General features: G+C 31.6%; 5 protein-coding genes across 5 annotated transcripts; 1 reads left to right on the forward strand and 4 right to left on the reverse strand.

Moving 5' to 3' along the window:
- Positions 1 to 1,542: 1,542 nt before the first annotated feature.
- MONOS_15740 (uncharacterized protein) lies at positions 1,543 to 2,667 on the reverse strand. Its single transcript, XM_067868634.1, has one exon. The coding sequence runs from the start codon at positions 2,625 to 2,627 to the stop codon at positions 1,671 to 1,673; it is 957 nt and encodes a 318-aa protein (XP_067722283.1). The 5' UTR covers positions 2,628 to 2,667; the 3' UTR covers positions 1,543 to 1,670.
- A 170-nt stretch (positions 2,668 to 2,837) lies between these two features.
- Positions 2,838 to 7,729, reverse strand: MONOS_15741 (uncharacterized protein). The gene is made up of 2 exons (XM_067868635.1): positions 6,253 to 7,729; positions 2,838 to 6,014 (listed from the first exon to the last, which is right to left on the reverse strand). The coding sequence occupies exons 1-2, from the start codon at positions 7,291 to 7,293 to the stop codon at positions 3,078 to 3,080; spliced, it is 3,978 nt and encodes a 1,325-aa protein (XP_067722284.1). The 5' UTR covers positions 7,294 to 7,729; the 3' UTR covers positions 2,838 to 3,077.
- Positions 7,648 to 8,777, forward strand: MONOS_15742 (uncharacterized protein). The gene is made up of 2 exons (XM_067868636.1): positions 7,648 to 7,820; positions 7,918 to 8,777. Exons 1-2 carry the CDS (start codon positions 7,793 to 7,795, stop codon positions 8,721 to 8,723), a joined length of 834 nt encoding a protein of 277 aa, XP_067722285.1. The 5' UTR covers positions 7,648 to 7,792; the 3' UTR covers positions 8,724 to 8,777.
- A 2,761-nt stretch (positions 8,778 to 11,538) lies between these two features.
- On the reverse strand, positions 11,539 to 13,321 carry MONOS_18016 (uncharacterized protein). The gene is made up of 4 exons (XM_067870995.1): positions 13,247 to 13,321; positions 13,081 to 13,108; positions 12,529 to 13,019; positions 11,539 to 12,470 (listed from the first exon to the last, which is right to left on the reverse strand). The coding sequence occupies exons 1-4, from the start codon at positions 13,265 to 13,267 to the stop codon at positions 11,709 to 11,711; spliced, it is 1,302 nt and encodes a 433-aa protein (XP_067722286.1). The 5' UTR covers positions 13,268 to 13,321; the 3' UTR covers positions 11,539 to 11,708.
- Positions 13,322 to 14,597: 1,276 nt separating this feature from the next.
- Positions 14,598 to 16,624, reverse strand: MONOS_16148 (uncharacterized protein). Its single transcript, XM_067869063.1, has 4 exons — positions 16,551 to 16,624; positions 16,386 to 16,413; positions 15,827 to 16,320; positions 14,598 to 15,764 (listed from the first exon to the last, which is right to left on the reverse strand). Exons 1-4 carry the CDS (start codon positions 16,569 to 16,571, stop codon positions 14,949 to 14,951), a joined length of 1,359 nt encoding a protein of 452 aa, XP_067722287.1. The 5' UTR covers positions 16,572 to 16,624; the 3' UTR covers positions 14,598 to 14,948.
- Positions 16,625 to 18,723: the final 2,099 nt, after the last annotated feature.

The raw sequence follows: 18,723 nt of genomic DNA on the forward strand, positions 1-18,723 counted from the left end.
TGATATTCGTCATATGCCTCCATTTTATCTTTCTCTTCACCAGTTGAACTTATCTGGCTTCTCCTTTATTTTCCCTGTTATTTCTCTTGAAATTTTTATTTTTATAAAAAATTATTATTCATATACATATTTTATTTATTATTTTAATTTTATTTTATTTTATTTTATAAATTAATTAATTGTAAGTTGTGAGTTGCATTCTTCATTTGATGAATCAATATCTAACATTATCCACTTTGATTGACACATGAGCTATCAAAATTGGATGATGTATTTGTTTGTTATTTGATCATATTTTCAAAATTTATTTTTATTTTTATTTTTATTTTTGATTTTATTTTTTGGAAAAAAAAATAATATAATTATATACAATTATCAGAATTATTGCTAATTTTATAATATATATCCATTCTCTCCTTTTTTTTTATTTTTGCTAAAAAAATAAATTAACAAGTGGTCTTTGTTTAGTATGTTTCTGTTTTTTAATACTATTTCTCTATTCTGTGTGTGTGTGTGTGTGTGTGTGTGTGTGTTTGGTTGTTTACATTGGTCATATTCTTTCAATTCAATTTATTACAAATGAAATTAAGTTATTGTTTTGGTCATTTTTTTGTTTATTTTTCCTTTCCCTTTAAAAGCACAAGTATATCGTTATAACTTTAATTTCATCCTGTTGATCACTTTTTTTTATTTTATTTTAATATTTTTTTTAAGTCAAAAAATGTTATTTATTTTACAAATTATACAATTCTATACAATTTTATAACTTTTGATGGTTTTTATTTATTTTATTTTCAAAAAAAATATTATTTTTTTTATTTTTTATTCACAAATTGAAATTTTGCAGTTATGCATTATCAGAATTGTCTCTTCTCTTTATTGGATCATGGTCGATCACACTTTGCTCGTCATTTATGTGTCGATGAAGGCGCTTATTTCTTTTCAAAAGATTTTTTCTCTTTGGTGTTGTTGCGCATAAAACTCGTTTAATTTTTAAAAGAAATTTTCTTTTTTTTTTTTTTCAATCAAAATTTTATTTTTTTTTTTTTATTAAAGTTTTTGCGTTACACATTATTCCGATATTTTGAAAAACCTTTTGGAAAAAAATAATATTTAAAGACTCTCTCTTAATCTCTCTCTCTCCCTTATTTTTTCATATATTTATATGTGTGTGTGCACGTGTGATATGATTGGTAGTGAACAAAACTTCATATTTCAAATGCTCAAAATAAAAAAAAAAAAAAATACTATGTAATTTTTTCATGGTTTGTTGTTGAAGGGTTATTCTTCCTTTTATTTGTTTGTCATAATTTTTAAGTTAAATTTTAATTTATATGTAATGCAGTTTTGTTTTTTTGAGTCTTTTTATTTTATTCTTAATATTTCTAAAACATTTCTCATTAACACTTGTATGCATATCATGTCATTTATGACAGTATATTTATGTATTCTTCATTAATTTTTCCTAGTCACTTAACAATCCATTTTCATCAATAACATAACAATTGAAAGCAAGTCACTTGAGAATCGAAAATGTTCTTATTTTTCGATGTTTTCTAATTCCATATTTCACTTGTTCTAGAAATATCATTTATTTGTAATCTGTGAAGGTTGACTTGATGATACTCAATTACTTTTGAGAAAAAAAATATTTTTTAAAAAAATATTATTTACATTGAAAACAGATCGTCCGATCGCTTCAGGATAGAAACTTTCATGTTTCTGTACAGCTGAGCTGATCCTGATGAAGGTGCCGACAAGTATGACGTTGGATAAGGAGAAGCAGAATACGACTGCATCATCGACGCATCACCAAATGGAGCGGACATTCCTTGTTGCTGTGCATTTTGCCCTTGCCCTGGCATGCTTCCGAAGTTCGGGTCAAATGACCTGCGCTGCATGAATGAAGGCTGCTGCTGTTGTTGTTGTGGCTGTTGTGGTTGGGGCTGTGGTTGGGGCTGTGGAGGTGGTTGATGTCTGCTTCGTTTTTCTGGAATTCTTCTTCCCTGTGGAGGACTTTGTGGTTGCTGCATCTGTTGAGGAGTTGAAGGAACTTGAGGTTGTGGTTGTGGTTGAGGTTGCGGTTGCGGCTGGGGACGAGGCTGTGGCTGGGGCTGGGGCTGGGGCTGGGGCTGTGGTTGGGGCTGTGGTTGAGGTTGTGGATGTGGTGGAGGCAACGGAGGTTGTGTTGGTTCATCAGACAAGTAAGGTGCACGACGATGGAAAGTGGGGACTTGCTGGCTCTGCTGTTGATTTTGTATTTGATTTTGCTGTTCCTGGAAGCGACGGAATGCAGCAACGCTTTCCTCTTCCACTTCTTCTTTGCATTCCATTAAACATTCACCGCCATCAATGAAGCATTTAATTCCGGCATTCGAGATGCAATTGTGATAGCAATCGAACCAATCTGAAAAAGCAACTTTTCCTTCGACAGATGTTTCACTCAGCTTTTGAGCGCATCTTTGCATGCATGTATCAGAAATTTCTTCTATGCATGAATGCATTTCTTCTTTGCAAGATCTGTCGCATTCATAGGCCTTTTGAAGCCTTGGGCTTCTTGATAGTCTTTGTCTTGGAATATACTGTGCATTTGCAAACAAAATTGCGAATAGTAAAGAAATGAGCATTGTGAATTTAATACGAAGATAATTGTTTTAAACTTTGATTGAAAAAGTAGAACAAACGCATCATAATTCACATCAAAATTGAAAAGAATATCATCATGGGACATGATCGATAAAATATACAAACAGTTACGTAAACAAAGTTAACACTGATAATAATTATTAAGGAACAGAAAAAGTGTATGTATGCATTCGCATTTAAAGCAAAACTCATCAAAATATTTTAATTTTCTCAATATAAGCAAATCTTGTCAAAAAGCATAAATAGATAAATGAAGTGTAAATAGTGTACAAAATCACAAAAATGTAATTTGCACAGATAAAATCAAAGCATTCACACTGCGTTCAGTGCTCGGAAAATCATTTCAACTTCGTCAATATGAAAAATAAATAAGAAATATAATTAATTATTTATTAAAAAAAATAAATAAGGAATGTTTTAAAAATCGAAACTTATAAAATTCCCTTTCTTTCCAACATATTCAAAATGTGCTGAACAAATTCATTGCTTTCTGAAGAAGAAGAAGAAGTTACTGAGGAATCAAAAGAATTGGAAGAATTTGAAGAAATATTTGTAGATTTCGTATTTACAGGAGCAGAAATTGAAGTTGAAGTACATTTCAGCATTGATCCAATAGAACGTGGTGTGCTTACTGGCAAATTCTCTTTTTTATCTCCTTTTTCACTTTTTTCGCTTTTTTCGCTTTTTTCGCTTTTTTCGCTTTTTTCCCGTTTTTCTCGTTTTTTCTGTGAATTTTCTGTTTTTCCCTCAAAACTTTTATATTTTTTGAGATTTTTCTGATCTATTTTAATTTCTTTTCTTTTCACTTTTCCTTTCTCCTCTTTCTCTTTCTCTTTCTCTTTCTCTTTCTCTCTCTTCTTTTCTTTCTCTTTCTCTTCTTCTTTATTCTCTTTTTCCCTCTTTCTCCCGCTATTAATCGAATAAAATGAAGAAGTTGTTGATGAAAACGCAGAAAATGATGTGTTTTGTGAGGAATTGTCTTCATCCAATGAAGAAGAATTAGAAGAAGAAGAAGAGGAAGAAGAAGAAGAAGAAGAAGAAGAAGAAGAAGAAGAAGAAGAAGAAGAAGAAGAAGAAGGAAAAGAAGAAGAAGAAGAAGAAGAAGAAGGAAAAGAAGAAAGAGAAGAGGAGGAAGAATTAGAAGAAGAATTAGAAGAATAAGAAGAATTGCCAATATTTTGTTTATTTTTGGAATTTTTCGAGTTTCTTTGAGAAAAATCAGGAAGAAGACGATGAGAAGAAAGAGGATGTGAAGAAGAAGAGGAAGAGGAAGAAGAAGAAGAATTTTCGGAGAAATACGGAGAAATAGAAGAAGAATTTGTGGGATTAGAAGAAGAAGGAGAAGAAGAAGAGGAAGAGGAAGAAGAAGGAGAAGAAATAGAAGAAGAAATATTTGAATTAGAAGGATAAAAAGAAGAAGAATTTTGAGAAGAATTTTGAGAAGAATTTTGAGAAGAATTTTGAGAAGAATTTTGAGAAGAATTTTCGGAGAAATACGGAGAAATAGAAGAAGAATGAGGAGAAAGAGGAGGAAGAAAAGAAGGAGAAAGAGGAGGTTGAAGTTGAGGAAGAAGAAGAAGAGGATGAGGAATAGAAAGAGAGAGAGAAGGAGAAGGAGAAGAGGAAGAGGACGAGGAGGAGGAAGAAGAAGAAGAATTTGATGAAGAATTTGATGAAGAATTAGAAGAAGAAGAAGAGATTTTTGAATCATAAGGAGAAGGGGAAGAGGAAGAAGAAGAAGAAGGTGAATAAGAAGGGGAAGAAGAAGAGTTTTGAGAAGAAGAGGAAGAAGAAGGATTATTAGAAATATTAGAAGAATTTATTGGATTCGACAAATGAGACAAATTAGACAGAAAAGAGCGAGAAGAGCGAAGAGAGCGAACGGAATGAGGAGACAGAGGAGAAAGAGGAGGATGAAGAAGATGGGACATATTGGGTGAATGAGAAGAGGAAGAAGAAGAAGAGGAAGAGGAAGAGGAAGAGGAAGAGGAAGAAGAAGAAGTAGAAGAAGAGGAAGAAGAAGAAGTAGAAGAAGAGGAAGAAGAAGAAGTAGAAGAAGAGGAAGAAGAAGAAGAGGAAGAAGAAGTAGAAGAAGAAGAAGAAGATGATGATGATGATGATGATGATGATGATGAATTTTGAGGTTGAGAAATATTTTGTGACATATTTTGAGATATTAAATGTGACTGAGAAAGAGAATGAGAAAGAAACAGTGGTTGGATTTGAGGTGAATTTTGTGGTTTAAACTGATTTTGAGAAGAAATTTGAGAAGAATTTTGAGAAGAATTTTGAATTTGAGAAGAAATTTGAGTTTTTGATTGAATTTGAGGTTGAATTTGAGGTTGAAATTGATTTTCTGATTGAATTTGAGGTTTTAATTGAGACTGAGAAAGAGAATGAGAAAGAGAAAGAGGAAAAAATTGTGGCTGAAATGGAGAAATTTGCTGAGAGGGAGAAGAAGAAGAAGAAGAAGAAGAAGAAGAATTTAAAGAAGATGAATGAGCTGTTCGTATAGCATATGAAGCAGGGGAAGAATTTGAATTGGATGAAGAGGAAGAAGAGGAAGAGGAAGAAGAAGATGATGATGATGATGAAGATGAATTAGAAGAAGGAGAGGAATTAAATGTAGAGAAAGAAGAGAAAGAAGGTGAAATCGAAGAAGGGCTTGGAGGAACTGAAAAAGAAGAATATGCAGTAAGATTCGGAGAAATATTCGGAGAAATAGGAACGAAATTTCCGGCACCCATAAAGCTCGGAGAAATTGAAAGCGGAGGAGGTGGCTGAGCGGGGAATTTATTTGTTTTTTTTGCCGGCAAAACGGCCGGAGAAATAGAGCGGCTGCTTAATGGGAGAGAAGAATGTTCGGGCGAAATAGGGGAATTAACGGATGTATTAATAGAAGAAGAGGGAGAAGAAGAAGAAGAGGTGGTGGTGGAAGAAGAAGATGATGAGGATGAGGATGATGATGATAAAGAAGAAGAAGTGGGAATAAAAGGAGTTGGAGAAGCAAAAGAAGGGAAAACGGAAGAAAAATGTACAGAAGGAGAAAGAGGAGGGGAGAAAAGAGAAGAATTTTCTGAATAAGAAGAATTTGAAGAATTTGAAGAAGAAGGAAAAATTCCATTTAAATAAGAAGCAGTAAATGAAGTTGGATGAAACGAAGGAGAAAGAGGCGGAAGAGGAAGAGGACTTGAAATTGTATTTGAAGATGAAGAAGAAGAAGTTTCGGAGAAATACGGAGAAATAGAAGAAGGATTAGAAGATATATTTTGGGTAAATTTTTCTTGTGAGGTTTCTTTGAGAGGTGTTGATAAGGAGTTTGAGGGAGAAGGTGAAACGAGGAATATATTGGAAGAACGTGATCTTCTCTGGAATAATAATTCAACAACAAAAAAAAAAATGGTTTGAAAAATAACAACATTAAAATAATATATAATATAACATTAAAAATTATAATCAAAAAAGAAAAATATTATTAATAAAAAAAAATAAATGCAAATTTTTCAATAATGAAAGAAAGAAAGAAATTCAGAAAAAGATAAATTATTAAACTTCTTAAAAAATAAAATATATTAAAAAATAAAAATATTTCATTCTTCTTCCAACCTCAGAAATCGGTCTAATTCTTCCTTCATTTGTGTTTTCTCTGCTTCTGCTTGAATCTTTTTCTGCTGTCAATGTTTCCTTCAAAGAACGCTTAATTTCAACAGAATTTGATATATCATGAATGTTGCCTTCTTCTTCTTCTTCTTCTTCTATTTCATCATAATCATCATTATCATCATCATCTTCATCATCATCATCTTCTTCTTCTTCTTCTTCTTCTTCTTCTATCTCCTCCACTTTTTGCTTTCTTCTTCTTCTTCTTCTCATTTTTGTTTTCTGCTTCGGAATTGTAAAAAATAAAGCATTCTCAAATTCTGTTTTTCTTTTCAGCTTTTCTCCATTTTCGTGATCAGTTGACATGAGGCAAATCAAATCCTTCTCCTTTAATATTTTATTCACAGAAGACAATGTCGTTCCATAATATTCTCCACCCATGAGTCTGTGTTCTGCAAATTCTCCGCATTCAATCATGTCCTCGAAATTTGTTCTGGAAATAATTCGAAAACAAAATATCTTTCTTCTTCCTTTTTGTGCAAGCGAGGTGGTGAATATTTCTGGTATTTGGCAAAGTCCCTTTAATTCTTCGAAGAGCTTGGCTTCAATTTCTTCTCTTTGTGAGGTATTTTCTCCAATGATAATAATTATTCGACAAATTGAATTTGATGTACCATTTTTCTGATTCTGTCTGCTTAGCAAAGATGGTAACTTATTTGACACTGAAGCATATCGGATGTTTTGTGAACCATTTTTTGAAGAAAGTTTTTCCTGAGCAGGGCCACAACTTGAAGAAAATCGAGAAAGCATTCTTTGTTGTTCTTTTTCGGTTAAGCATGATTTTTGTTCTAACATAATAGGAGGTGAAGGACGCTCAACTTTTGTAGGAGTAGGAATGTATTGTTTATAAGTGTTCTGCTGTTTCTGGGCATATGGAGAAGATTTTAATAAGTCATCAGATAAATAAGAATATCGCTTTTCATCGCGCTTAAGCGTTGGGTCTGTCGTAGAGCTAAATTGCTTTGAATTTAAACGAGTTGAATTCATTCATCTAGCGCTTCAACTCTTTGAAACAAAAATATGAAAACTTTCACGCTCAAAACTTTTTTATTATACCTGAGATCCATTTTTTTAAAGAAACAGGAAAAAAACATTTGCAATTGTAACAATTTCGACAAAGTTATATTTTGCGGGAGAAAAATAACTCAAAAACAATAAAAATCTCTTTTGTTTGCATTTCCGTATCTTTCAAACTTCATTTTTGTTTCCTCATTGTGGTATTTCCATTAAACTGCTCAAATTTTCATCTTTTTCTTTATGAACTTTTGTTAAGAAAACCATTCAAATATTGAAGTTTTTTGATTGATCCTAGATTAAAAGTTTTTTTGTAGAAAATTTCCCATTATAAGTGTATATTCATTATTTTTGATTAAAATCTTGAACTTGAATTGAATAGCGTGCAGCTGATAGTGCTTATTTTGAAACATTAATACATTTACTGTGATGATATCATTTAAATTCTTGTATTTTACTTCCTTGATTTGACATGAATTGTAAAGTGATAAGTATTCGTGGTTTGAAATAGCATCTGCTTGATGTATTCGAATTTTATTATTTCTTCTGTTTTGCTCATTTTATTTGTGCATCTATCCACCACATTTACTTATCAAGGTGATCCGGAACTGTTAGATTATTGCACTGAAAAATGTGGATCTGATGTTCTTTGCATTCAGGATTGTATAATGCAAGTTACTTTCAATGGAGCAAACTCTTTCTCAGAGGCAATTCAACCGTGCTCCAGGATGTATTCAAATTCGTTTTCATCATCAGTTAACAGTCCTTTTTGCAATCCATCTGAAGCTTCATTGCGACCTTGTATTGGATCAAATCAGCAAAATTTTCCCTTCTCTCAAATGCAAAATCCATTTTCCTTCGGCCCTGGATCATTTAACTTTGATCCATTTCGATCCTCACCGTTTAGTTCTTTTCCATCATTTCCATATTGCGACAATATGGTAAATAAAAGAAGATCTGATTTCTTTCCGTCTCATGCTTCGCGCATTCCATATGACTGCGGAAATACAGCATTAAATACCAATAATGTCTTTGATTCGGTACGATGCGAACGTAATTTGCCAAATGAAACTTATGTGTCTTCGCTGATGGCCTATGATGATGGCAACAATTCTGGTTCTTTTGCATCTGTTCGATCTCTAATTTCCACTTCTTCTTCTACTTCATCATCATCATCTTCTTCTTCTTCTTCTTCTTCTTCTTCTTATTCTTTGCCTTCGTCTACATCGTTTCCAAGAAAAGATATCTCTCATCTTGTTTGTGAAGGCAACGACGAGTCAAGAAGGATTCGGAGAATTCCTTTGATGGCTGAGTCTGGTGAAGTGCTGCCTGAAGATTGCGAAGCACCTCAGAGAGTTGATTGTGCAGAAATTTTTGAAAAAGATAAGTGCAATTGTTCGTGAAATTTAATTTGAAATTTTTGTTCAAAACGAAACGAATATGCAAGTCTTTCTTTATCTTGTCATCTCTTTATTTTAAATTTAATTTTTTTCAGCTTAATATTGGATGTTTGTTTATGGGATATTCTTTTGATGAAAATAAAGAACTGAAGTTATGTTCATTAAACGGTATTTAGAATGCATTTCAAAAATCAAAAAATATTTTTAAATTTATTTCAAACAAATTTAGTACAATTGTCAATTGTTTGATAAAACGTAAATTAAATGAATAATTACAAATAATTCGTGTTATAACAAGTTTCATCTGCGAGTTTCAAATTATCCCAATTGTCTTCAGAATAAAATAGTGAAACTTAATGTTTACATCCGTTAATTGAAAGAGACGATGAATTTCATGTTTGTGAAATAGTTATTACTAATGTGGGGAAATTTCCAAACTGACAAGTATTTTTTTTCACATATGTGGCTAAATTATTTCTCTTCTGTCATTTTCATTTCAAAAATTATGTGCTTTTGATTAACTTTTTGAATACAAAAATTTTTTTCAAAAATATTTCTATCATTGCGATATGTGTGAGATCACAAAGAATTATGCAATGATGTCATTGACACTTGTTAACAAATATGAAAATACAATTTTTTTGAAATCTGAATGAGTTTATGCAGATACTAGTGTTTTAAAAATTTGTTGCTTAAAATTGAAAAATTTTTAGAAAGTCATTATTTCCACACATTATAATAATAACTTTGTTCATTTGTGACTTTATGATTCTTTCTTTGATTTCGAAATAAATTGGATTTTTATTTCTTAAAGCAGGCATCATTTACACAAAATCATAACTTTCAGTTTAATTATATGGAAAAAAAATGAACTCATTTAATTCACATTATTTCAACACAAAAAGATCACCAGCAGAGAGTAATTTATAAATGTTTATGCATGAAGTGTAATATTTTGTCCCAAATTCAATAAACCGTTAATAATATTCGAAGTTAACAAAAAATGAACATTCAGAAAACACATTAACATTCCGTTTAAAAACAGATAGCTCAGAATTGAAAAGATTTTTGTTTTTTAACAAAAGGATTTTTGGTGTTTTCTGCAAATGATAAAAACTGCAATCGGAATACGAAAATTATTCATTCAATCTAAGTTTGATGCAAAAAAAAAAATGATATTATGTTAATAACCCTTCTAATTATAAACGATTCAAGTGCAAATTCTGATCGGAAATGTTGGAGGTTCTTCGGAATTCTGTTTTTCATTGGTCTTTTATGATGAGATGTCGATTATTGTTTGGAATTTTAATAAATGAAACTGTGTTTGATTGAGAAATTTTTGTTTAAGTCATAGACAAACTTGAAAAAAAGGATGAAAAAGAATATTATTTTTTGTGAAAAAAGAAACAGAAGTTTGTTTACTGAAATTTGGAGAGAAAGCGGGAAAAAAAGATGAAACAAAAATTACGTTTGTGATTATTGCATTAGAAGGTTTTGCTTTTTCGTTGATTCCTTTTTTTTCAAAGCATTTTTTTTTCAAAAAACAATTATGTCCGATGAGTGGAATAAGAATTTATCTTTTTCTCCTTTTTTGTGACAACAATCTTTCAACGCTTGGAAAAAAAAAATATTCAAATGTGAAAACTCAATTATGCACAAATGCAATCGAAAAATCATAGAATTACATGCGAGGGCTTTTTATATTCCATTTCATTCAAAAAAAATGATTGTTTTTCAAATGCGTTTTTGAATGATGAAAAAGAAAAAGATAGTATAATTTGAAAAAATTGATTTTTAATTGTGTTTTCTAAGAAAAATGAGAGGAAGAAGCTTAAGAAACAATAGAAAACAAAAGAAAATGAAAAGATATGGGGAAAAATACGGACTTTCAAGCTTTTTTTGTACAAGGCATTGAAAAATTGCTTCGCTCATAACTTTATTTCGCTTTCTCAGATTTCAAAATAAATTTGATTTTAATATCTGCACCTAGGCATCACTGAAATCAAAACATAAAATTTTCCAACATTTCACGAATGTCAATAAATGAACCCATTTTAATTGCGATTTTTGATCTCAAAAAGTCAATGAAAAGTTCATAATTTTTCAATGAAAATGCATGAAGCGAAATATTTTGCCACATATCAAAGATAAAATTTATTATAGCATGTCATTTGATAATAAAAAAAGAAGAACTGATGATATTGAGCTTAGAAACTGTTTATTAGCCACTAAGAGTTCTGAAAACCTTTTTAACAAATTCTTTTTTAATCAAATCTTTTTTTTTGATTTTTGTTAATTTAATAATTTATGCATTTTTTTGTTTATAACAATTTTTCACAAACACTTATAGATATTTTTATTCAATCAAAGAAAAAGTTTAACATTACAAAATATCTGGGTATTCTTGGGTAAAACAATATTTTTTGAATTATTTTATCATTTCACGAATAATCTATTGTTTTTTTCACATGAGTTCATTCAAACAAAAATAAAAAAATATTCAAAAGTCAAATATTCGTATTCAAAATGTGAAAGTATTGAAAAGTGTGTTGAATGCGGGTTTAGGAACTCAACTTTGGTTCATTATACTCTGCAAAAGAATTTCTTAAAAGTGGCATGAAATTTGATAGCATTAAGATCACAGACTAATTTTGAGCAAACACATTTATTAAAAAATGGCATTTGTATTGTTTCATTGTGCATCTCTTTCTCCTGGATGTCTTTCGGTCTCGTTTTCAACATTGGCAAGTTTTTTTTTTTTTTTTTTTTTTTTTTTTTTTTTTTTTTTTTTTTTTTTTTTTTTTTTTTTTTTTTTTTTTTTTTTTTTTTTTTTTTTTTTATGTTCTTTTGATGCCTTTGAAAAATGGCATTTACAAACAGCAAAATTCGTTTTTCTCCGTTTTTCAAAAAACAAGTTCAAATCAAAAATTCTCCAAGTCAAATGAAGTGGAAATACAAAATTATGAAGTCACTTCAAAATTTGATAGATCAGCAATAAGCAAAATAGTCCTCCAAACACTTGCTTAAAGGTTCAAAATAACGCGCTCCTTCGATAATGTTACAGTACCGTCCAATCACATCATCTTCGATTCCTTCCTCCTCCATCATTTCAAATACTTTCCTTTTGGCCTCCTTTCTTTTAACTTCTTCCATTTCATCTCTCTTCTTTTCTTTCGCTTTCCTTGAAATACTCATAAAAAAATTCAAGATTTTATTTGTTATTCTGTCATCCATTGTTGGTTTATGAATTTCCTCAAAAATAGCATCAATGGCACCACTCTCCAACAAGTCTTCAATTGTCGCATCTCTGCTGCCTGCTGCAGCTTCAAATACAAAAATGCACCAATTGCTAATTTCTTTGTAATTTTCTCTTGCTGTTCGACACACATTAGCAACGCTGCCTATAAGCTCAGCAAATTCTTCTTTCCAAAATCGGAAAAGGCGAAAGAAAATCCCCAATGCACAAAGCCATCTCCCGATTATCAGCACTTCTTTCGATTCTTTTTTGCTCATTTCCTCTTCTTTCTTCTTCCAATTCATCCACTTTGCCAGCTCTTCCAGTTCTCTTATTGCCTCTCTTTCGAAATGCACCTCATTCACAATAACATGTTCAAGACTATGATCGAAGTGTGTCCTGCTTAAAAAAAACTTCCAAGCAGACTGATAGGCAATTCGTGTCAGATTGTGATGCTCCTTATGATATTGAAAAATTTCTTTGAACTCATTGATCCACAGTTCTTTTGGCACTTTCTAATCAGAATTAAAAAAATAACAAATAACATCAAAAAGGAAATAGCAATGCCCATACGTCACTCCAAAAATTGCTCAAAGCCAATAAAGCCATTTCCACTTCTTTTTGTGATTCCTCACTTTCTTCTCTCTTCAAGGCAACTTTCAGAAGGCAAGGTACAATTATTGAAGACATTTCAGATGAAGGCCATCTGTTCAACAACAAATAGCATTCGCAGAGATCAACCAGAAGCTTTTCATCCTTTTCTTCTTTCATCATCTTTTCTTCAATGATCATTTCCTGAAATCGATCGCTCAAAAAAGAATCTTTAAATGCAAAATCATAAAAGCATTTCAGCGTTTGGCAATATCCTACATGCTTCAACAGCAAAATGGCATTCTCCATCGAAAGTATCTTTTCATCAGTCATTTCCTTCATTCTATTGGACAGATCTTTCGTAAAAACAGACATAAATTCTTCTTTGTTCATTTTTCCCATCACTTCATTCATTTCTTCAATTTTCTCTCTTTGTTCATCATCTGAGCTGTAGCTCAACTGGGAAAACAATTCTTCAAAAAGCAAAGAAATAAATCCAATCAATAAGAATTCAATGAAACAGTGAATGCACACCAGTGAATTTTTTTGTGTTGCATGTCTCCTGCATTTTTGGCAGAGAATTTCATCAAAAAAACAACATCATTTATATCATTCATATTGTAAGCGTGTGTGTGTGGATAAAAGAAACAGTCGAAAAACAAAAAACTCAAAAAGACCAGAGTAAATTATGTGTTTATACTGTTTTCTCTTTGGTTGACATTCTGGCAAAGGATTATGAAGATAAACAATGCTTTTTCTATTTTTCGTTTTTTGTAATGGATTCAATGATCAAATTTTCATCTTTGAAATGGAATATTCCATTCACAGATTGAGAGTACGGTGAGTGAACGTTACCTATAGAACTAGAAATATCATTTTTGGTGGAGACAACTACAATGGTGGAATGCAATATTTTTGAAATTCTGTTGGATGATTTTTGTCAATTGGATGGCCAACGTGAATGCAACAATTTCATCAATTACACAAAAGGACATAATGTATGTATTTTGTATTGTTCTATATATTGTGAAGATATTTCCATCTGTATCCTTTCCAAAGCCCAGGAATGTGAGTTATTGTTGAAATGGCCAATCTCCGCTTTGTGGAGCAACACGATGAGAATGGAGCTGATTGTGAAATAGCCATTGGGAAATAAATGAAGTTACACAAGATGCATGATTTTCATTATTTTTTATTTGGAACAAGAGGTGAAAACAAATTCGACTGTTATATTACAAAATATCGATTTTTGAATGGAATTCTGTGAAGGACAAAATCTGCACAATATGATATAGAATTTAGAATATAAGGCGATGGAGAAGCTTTTTATACAAGGAAAATGGATGGCCAAATGGAAAGCTGGACATTTATTACGAAAAAAAAAGGCCAAGAAACCTGAGCGAAGCAACAAGGCAGGAGATCGGCAGCATCAACTTGGGCGATACGAGTTTTCCGACTTTTTGGAGGGGAAAAAGTTTGCTGTTCTTTTTGGCATTTTTCACAAGCGAAGTGCAGTTTTGCTTGTGATTGAGCTGCTGAAGCGAGGACGATGGCCAGCAGCTTCTGTTTTTGCACACGGCAATGCGAAGAATCACACGACAAATAAAACGAGCTTGATTTTGTTTCATGTCTTGCGCCTTTTGTGGCATTTGCTGGAGGGTCAGACAGAAGTCTTGATGCTTTGATTTCACAATTCGCTTTTGATGATTTGAAATGTCAATGCTCTTCTGTTGCTTCATCATCGTCACCAACATCCTCTTCATTTTCTTCATTTTCTTCATTTTCTTCCTCCTCCTCTTCTTTCACTCTCATTTATTGCATCCATTTCGCTCATCGTCTTTATCACCTCCCACTTCTTCTTTCAACAATTCACATATTTCTTCATCCTCATCTTTCATTTTCTTCAATCTTTGCATTCCCTTTCAGTTTCCACTGGAGAGCATCAATTTTTCTTCTCATTCATTTTGATCTCACAAATCGTCTATTTGTTCGCAAGGTGTTTTATTTCTCTTCATTTGCATGATGAAATCAGATGGAATGTGGGAATACAAGGAAAGAAGCATTGAAACAAAAGACTGCTCAAAAGAGCAAAGAGGAGAGTTTGAAAGAGACAATGAATGAACAATCGAATGTTTGTTTGACTCTCAAAAAACTTGTGTGCAAACAATTGATTAAAAAAGATATTTATTCGAAAAGAAATGATGAAAATGGAAAATTTGTTAATGTTATCTTTTTATTTTATTTTTGTTGTTGTTGCTTCTTCATTTCATCAAAATGAAGTGGAATTAATAAATATAATAATTCAAAAGAAGATTCAAAAACAATTTGTTTTCTATTCTGCGAATAGATGAAAAATAAAAAATTATAATTTTGAGTTACAAGGCCAAATTCATTTCATTTGGTTAAACATAAATAAAATAATCATAAACATTCAAAGACAATTTAGAAGAATGGGATTTTTTTTGATGAAAATTAAATGTTTTATGAAAGCTTAAAATGCAATCTTCATATCCTTCCTCTTCCATCTTTTCAAACACTTTCCTTTTCAACCTTTTTCTTTTCGCTTCTTCAAATGGAAAGCCCTCCTTTTCATTCAATCTTCTTGAAGCATACACATAAAATTCCAAACCTTTACATGCCATTTTGTCATCCAATGTTGATTTGTGAAACTGCTCCAAAATAACATCATCAGCCCCACTCCCCCACAAATCATAAATTTTCACGCCGTTGCTTTCGGATGCTGCTTCAAATACATCAATGCACAACCGGCATATTTTTCTGAAATAATCCTTCACTGCTTGATACACTTTTGCAACGTTGCATAAAAGTACAAGAAATTCTAAATTCCACAATTTGCATAAGCAAAAATATAACCCCAAAATTTGGAGCCATCTCATCAAAAGAGACATTTCTTCCGTTTTTTGCACCTTTTCTTTCTCTTCCTTTATCTGATAATCAACACATTTCGTCAGCTCATCCAGTTCTCTTGCTGCTTCTCTCGCAAAATGAAGTTCATTCAACTCAACTTCTTCAAATGGTTCTTCTCCTGTGTGAAATCGTCTACCGACTCTAAATCTTCTCATATAGTTATAATTATAGAATTTGCGTACCAAAATTTCCCAAGCAGATTGATACGCAAGACAAGTCAGATTGTGATGCATCTGATGATATTTAACAATTCTTTTGATTTTATTCAAATACAGCTCTTCGTCGAGTTTCTTATAAAAATATATTAAAAAAAACCACAATGATTTCAAAAATGAAAAAGAATTACTCAAACATTATTTCCAATATTGCTCAAAGCCAGCAAAGCCATTTCCACCTCTTTTTGCGTTACTTCGTTTTCATCTTTCTTCAAGGCAACTTTCAGAAGGCAAGGCATAAAGAGCCATTTCAAGAACGGAGAATGATCTTTATATAGTGTGAGATAGCATTCGCAAAGATCAACCAGAAGATTATCATTCCTTTCTTCATTCTTCTTTTTAGATTCAGAAATCATAGCATTTTGGATTTTTCCGCTCAACGAGGACTTTTCGAAAACATCAATCCATGGGCCTTTCATTATTTTGCAATATCCCAGGCGCTTCAACAATAAATACACATTTTTCAAAGATATTTTCTTTTCATCAATCATTTTGGATATTCTATTGAACAAGTCAGTTGTGAAAACAAATCTGAATTCTTTACAATTCATATGTTTCATCAGTTCGTTCAGTTCAATGATTTTTTGTCTTTGATCTTCTTCGCTGCAATCTTCCAGCTCATTTAACAATTCTTCATTAAAAAACAAAGAAAGAAATGAAATAATCAAATATAAGCATGCAAAGATGATTGCAAACCAATTCCCTTTTTTGCATTGCCTGTCTCCTGCATTTTTGAAAATTCATTTTATTCAGAAAATAATTCCATTTTAATAATTCATATTGCGTTCGCATTCATTTGAATCAAAAAAACAGTCGAAAAATATAAACGCAAAATAGTCATAATAATACAAGCATTCACACAACCCACGCACATATTGACATTTTCAATTTGGAATTCCAAAGGCAATGAACGCTTTGTCTATTTTGTTTGTTATAATGGTAGCTATGATCGTAATTAACTTTGGGCTTTTCTTTTTTATCGAAATTTTTGAAAGTTAAATAAGTTTGAGAGAGACATTATTTCTTATCTCTATTCAAATACAAAATACTTTTATTAACAAATGAAAAATTGAATATGGTCGATCCTTTTTGAAATCACACTTTCGTTTGAGTTGAGATTTATGTTTTAATCACAATGGAATTTTGAAAAAAATGAGTTGAAATTGGGAACACTTATTATTTTATGATATCGCAAATGTAAAAACAAATTTTGACACAAATCCCATTGAGATTGAAATTTTGATCAAAACGAGAAAAAAAGCATGATTTCAAAAAGGATCGACAGTATTCTAGTATAATTCGATTTCAATTGTTAAATGATGGCACGATCAGAAAAGAGAAAATTGTTGTTTCTTTCTTATGCAGTTAAGATAGTTTGTTTTAGATATTTCTATTTTTAATTCTGAACAAAAATCATTTTGTATGAATTCTGTTGCGAATTCATTTAACTAGATAATTCTTGATATTTGATTTATTGATATTTTATATTTCTTTGTAACTGCTTTTCCATTGAATTTTGGATTTTGCAACGGAAAGAATGGAAATGTTAAAAGACAAGGCAGAATATGATGACTTTGAAAATATCACCAATTCATTTGTTTTCAGGTTTGAATTTTTTTTTTACGATTTTGTCAAAAATTAAATTATTTATTCCACTTCATTTTGATGAAATGAAGAAGCAACAACAACAAAAATAAAATAAAAAGATAACATTAACAAATTTTCCATTTTCATCATTTCTTTTCGAATAAATATCTTTTTTAATCAATTGTTTGCACACAAGTTTTTTGAGAGTCAAACAAACATTCGATTGTTCATTCATTGTCTCTTTCAAACTCTCCTCTTTGCTCTTTTGAGCAGTCTTTTGTTTCAATGCTTCTTTCCTTGTATTCCCACATTCCATCTGATTTCATCATGCAAATGAAGAGAAATAAAACACCTTGCGAACAAATAGACGATTTGTGAGATCAAAATGAATGAGAAGAAAAATTGATGCTCTCCAGTGGAAACTGAAAGGGAATGCAAAGATTGAGAAAATGAAAGATGAGGATGAAGAAATATGTGAATTGTTGAAAGAAGAAGTGGGAGGTGATAAAGACGATGAGCGAAATGGATGCAATAAATGAGAGTGAAAGAAGAGGAGGAGGAAGAAAATGAAGAAAATGAAGAGGATGTTGGTGACAATGATGAAGCAACAGAAGAGCATTGACATTTCAAATCATCAAAAGCGAATTGTGAAATCAAAGCATCAAGACTTCTGTCTGACCCTCCAGCAAATGCCACAAAAGGCGCAAGACATGAAACAAAATCAAGCTCGTTTTATTTGTCGTGTGATTCTTCGCATTGCCGTGTGCAAAAACAGAAGCTGCTGGCCATCGTCCTCGCTTCAGCAGCTCAATCACAAGCAAAACTGCACTTCGCTTGTGAAAAATGCCAAAAAGAACAGCAAACTTTTTCCCCTCCAAAAAGTCGGAAAACTCGTATCGCCCAAGTTGATGCTGCCGATCTCCTGCCTTGTTGCTTCGCTCAGGTTTCTTGGCCTTTTTTTTTCGTAATAAATGTCCAGCTTTCCATTTGGCCATCCATTTTCCTTGTATAAAAAGCTTCTCCATCGCCTTATATTCTAAATTCTATATCATATTGTGCAGATTTTGTCCTTCACAGAATTCCATTCAAAAATCGATATTTTGTAATATAACAGTCGAATTTGTTTTCACCTCTTGTTCCAAATAAAAAATAATGAAAATCATGCATCTTGTGTAACTTCATTTATTTCCCAATGGCTATTTCACAATCAGCTCCATTCTCATCGTGTTGCTCCACAAAGCGGAGATTGGCCATTTCAACAATAACTCACATTCCTGGGCTTTGGAAAGGATACAGATGGAAATATCTTCACAATATATAGAACAATACAAAATACATACATTATGTCCTTTTGTGTAATTGATGAAATTGTTGCATTCACGTTGGCCATCCAATTGACAAAAATCATCCAACAGAATTTCAAAAATATTGCATTCCACCATTGTAG

This window comes from Monocercomonoides exilis (genome assembly GCF_001643675.1).
Source record: "Monocercomonoides exilis strain PA203 chromosome Unknown scaffold42-869251, whole genome shotgun sequence".
NCBI classification, from domain to species: Eukaryota; Preaxostyla; order Oxymonadida; family Polymastigidae; genus Monocercomonoides; species Monocercomonoides exilis.

Bases quoted from the DNA above. Each gene is read 5' to 3' on its own strand.
- MONOS_15741 (XM_067868635.1), bottom strand. From the start codon at position 7,293: ATGAATTCAACTCGTTTAAATTCAAAGCAATTTAGCTCTACGACAGAC. The intron at 6,015-6,252 runs GTTGGAAGAAGA...TTATTATTCCAG, and splicing joins GAATTAGACCGATTTCTGAG to AGAAGATCACGTTCTTCCAA.
- MONOS_18016 (XM_067870995.1), bottom strand. From the start codon at position 13,267: ATGTCAACCAAAGAGAAAACA. The intron at 13,109-13,246 runs GTATAAACACAT...CCAAAAATGCAG, and splicing joins TGTCAACCAAAGAGAAAACA to GAGACATGCAACACAAAAAA. The intron at 13,020-13,080 runs GTGTGCATTCAC...TGCTTTTTGAAG, and splicing joins CAACACAAAAAAATTCACTG to AATTGTTTTCCCAGTTGAGC.
- MONOS_15740 (XM_067868634.1), bottom strand. From the start codon at position 2,627: ATGCTCATTTCTTTACTATTCGCAATTTTGTTTGCAAATGCACAGTAT.
- MONOS_15742 (XM_067868636.1), top strand. From the start codon at position 7,793: ATGAATTGTAAAGTGATAAGTATTCGTG. The intron at 7,821-7,917 runs GTTTGAAATAGC...TTACTTATCAAG, and splicing joins TAAAGTGATAAGTATTCGTG to GTGATCCGGAACTGTTAGAT.
- MONOS_16148 (XM_067869063.1), bottom strand. From the start codon at position 16,571: ATGTCAATATGTGCGTGGGTT. The intron at 16,321-16,385 runs GTTTGCAATCAT...TTTTTAATGAAG, and splicing joins CAATGCAAAAAAGGGAATTG to AATTGTTAAATGAGCTGGAA. The intron at 15,765-15,826 runs GTTTGAGTAATT...TATTTTTATAAG, and splicing joins TGAGCAATATTGGAAATAAT to AAACTCGACGAAGAGCTGTA.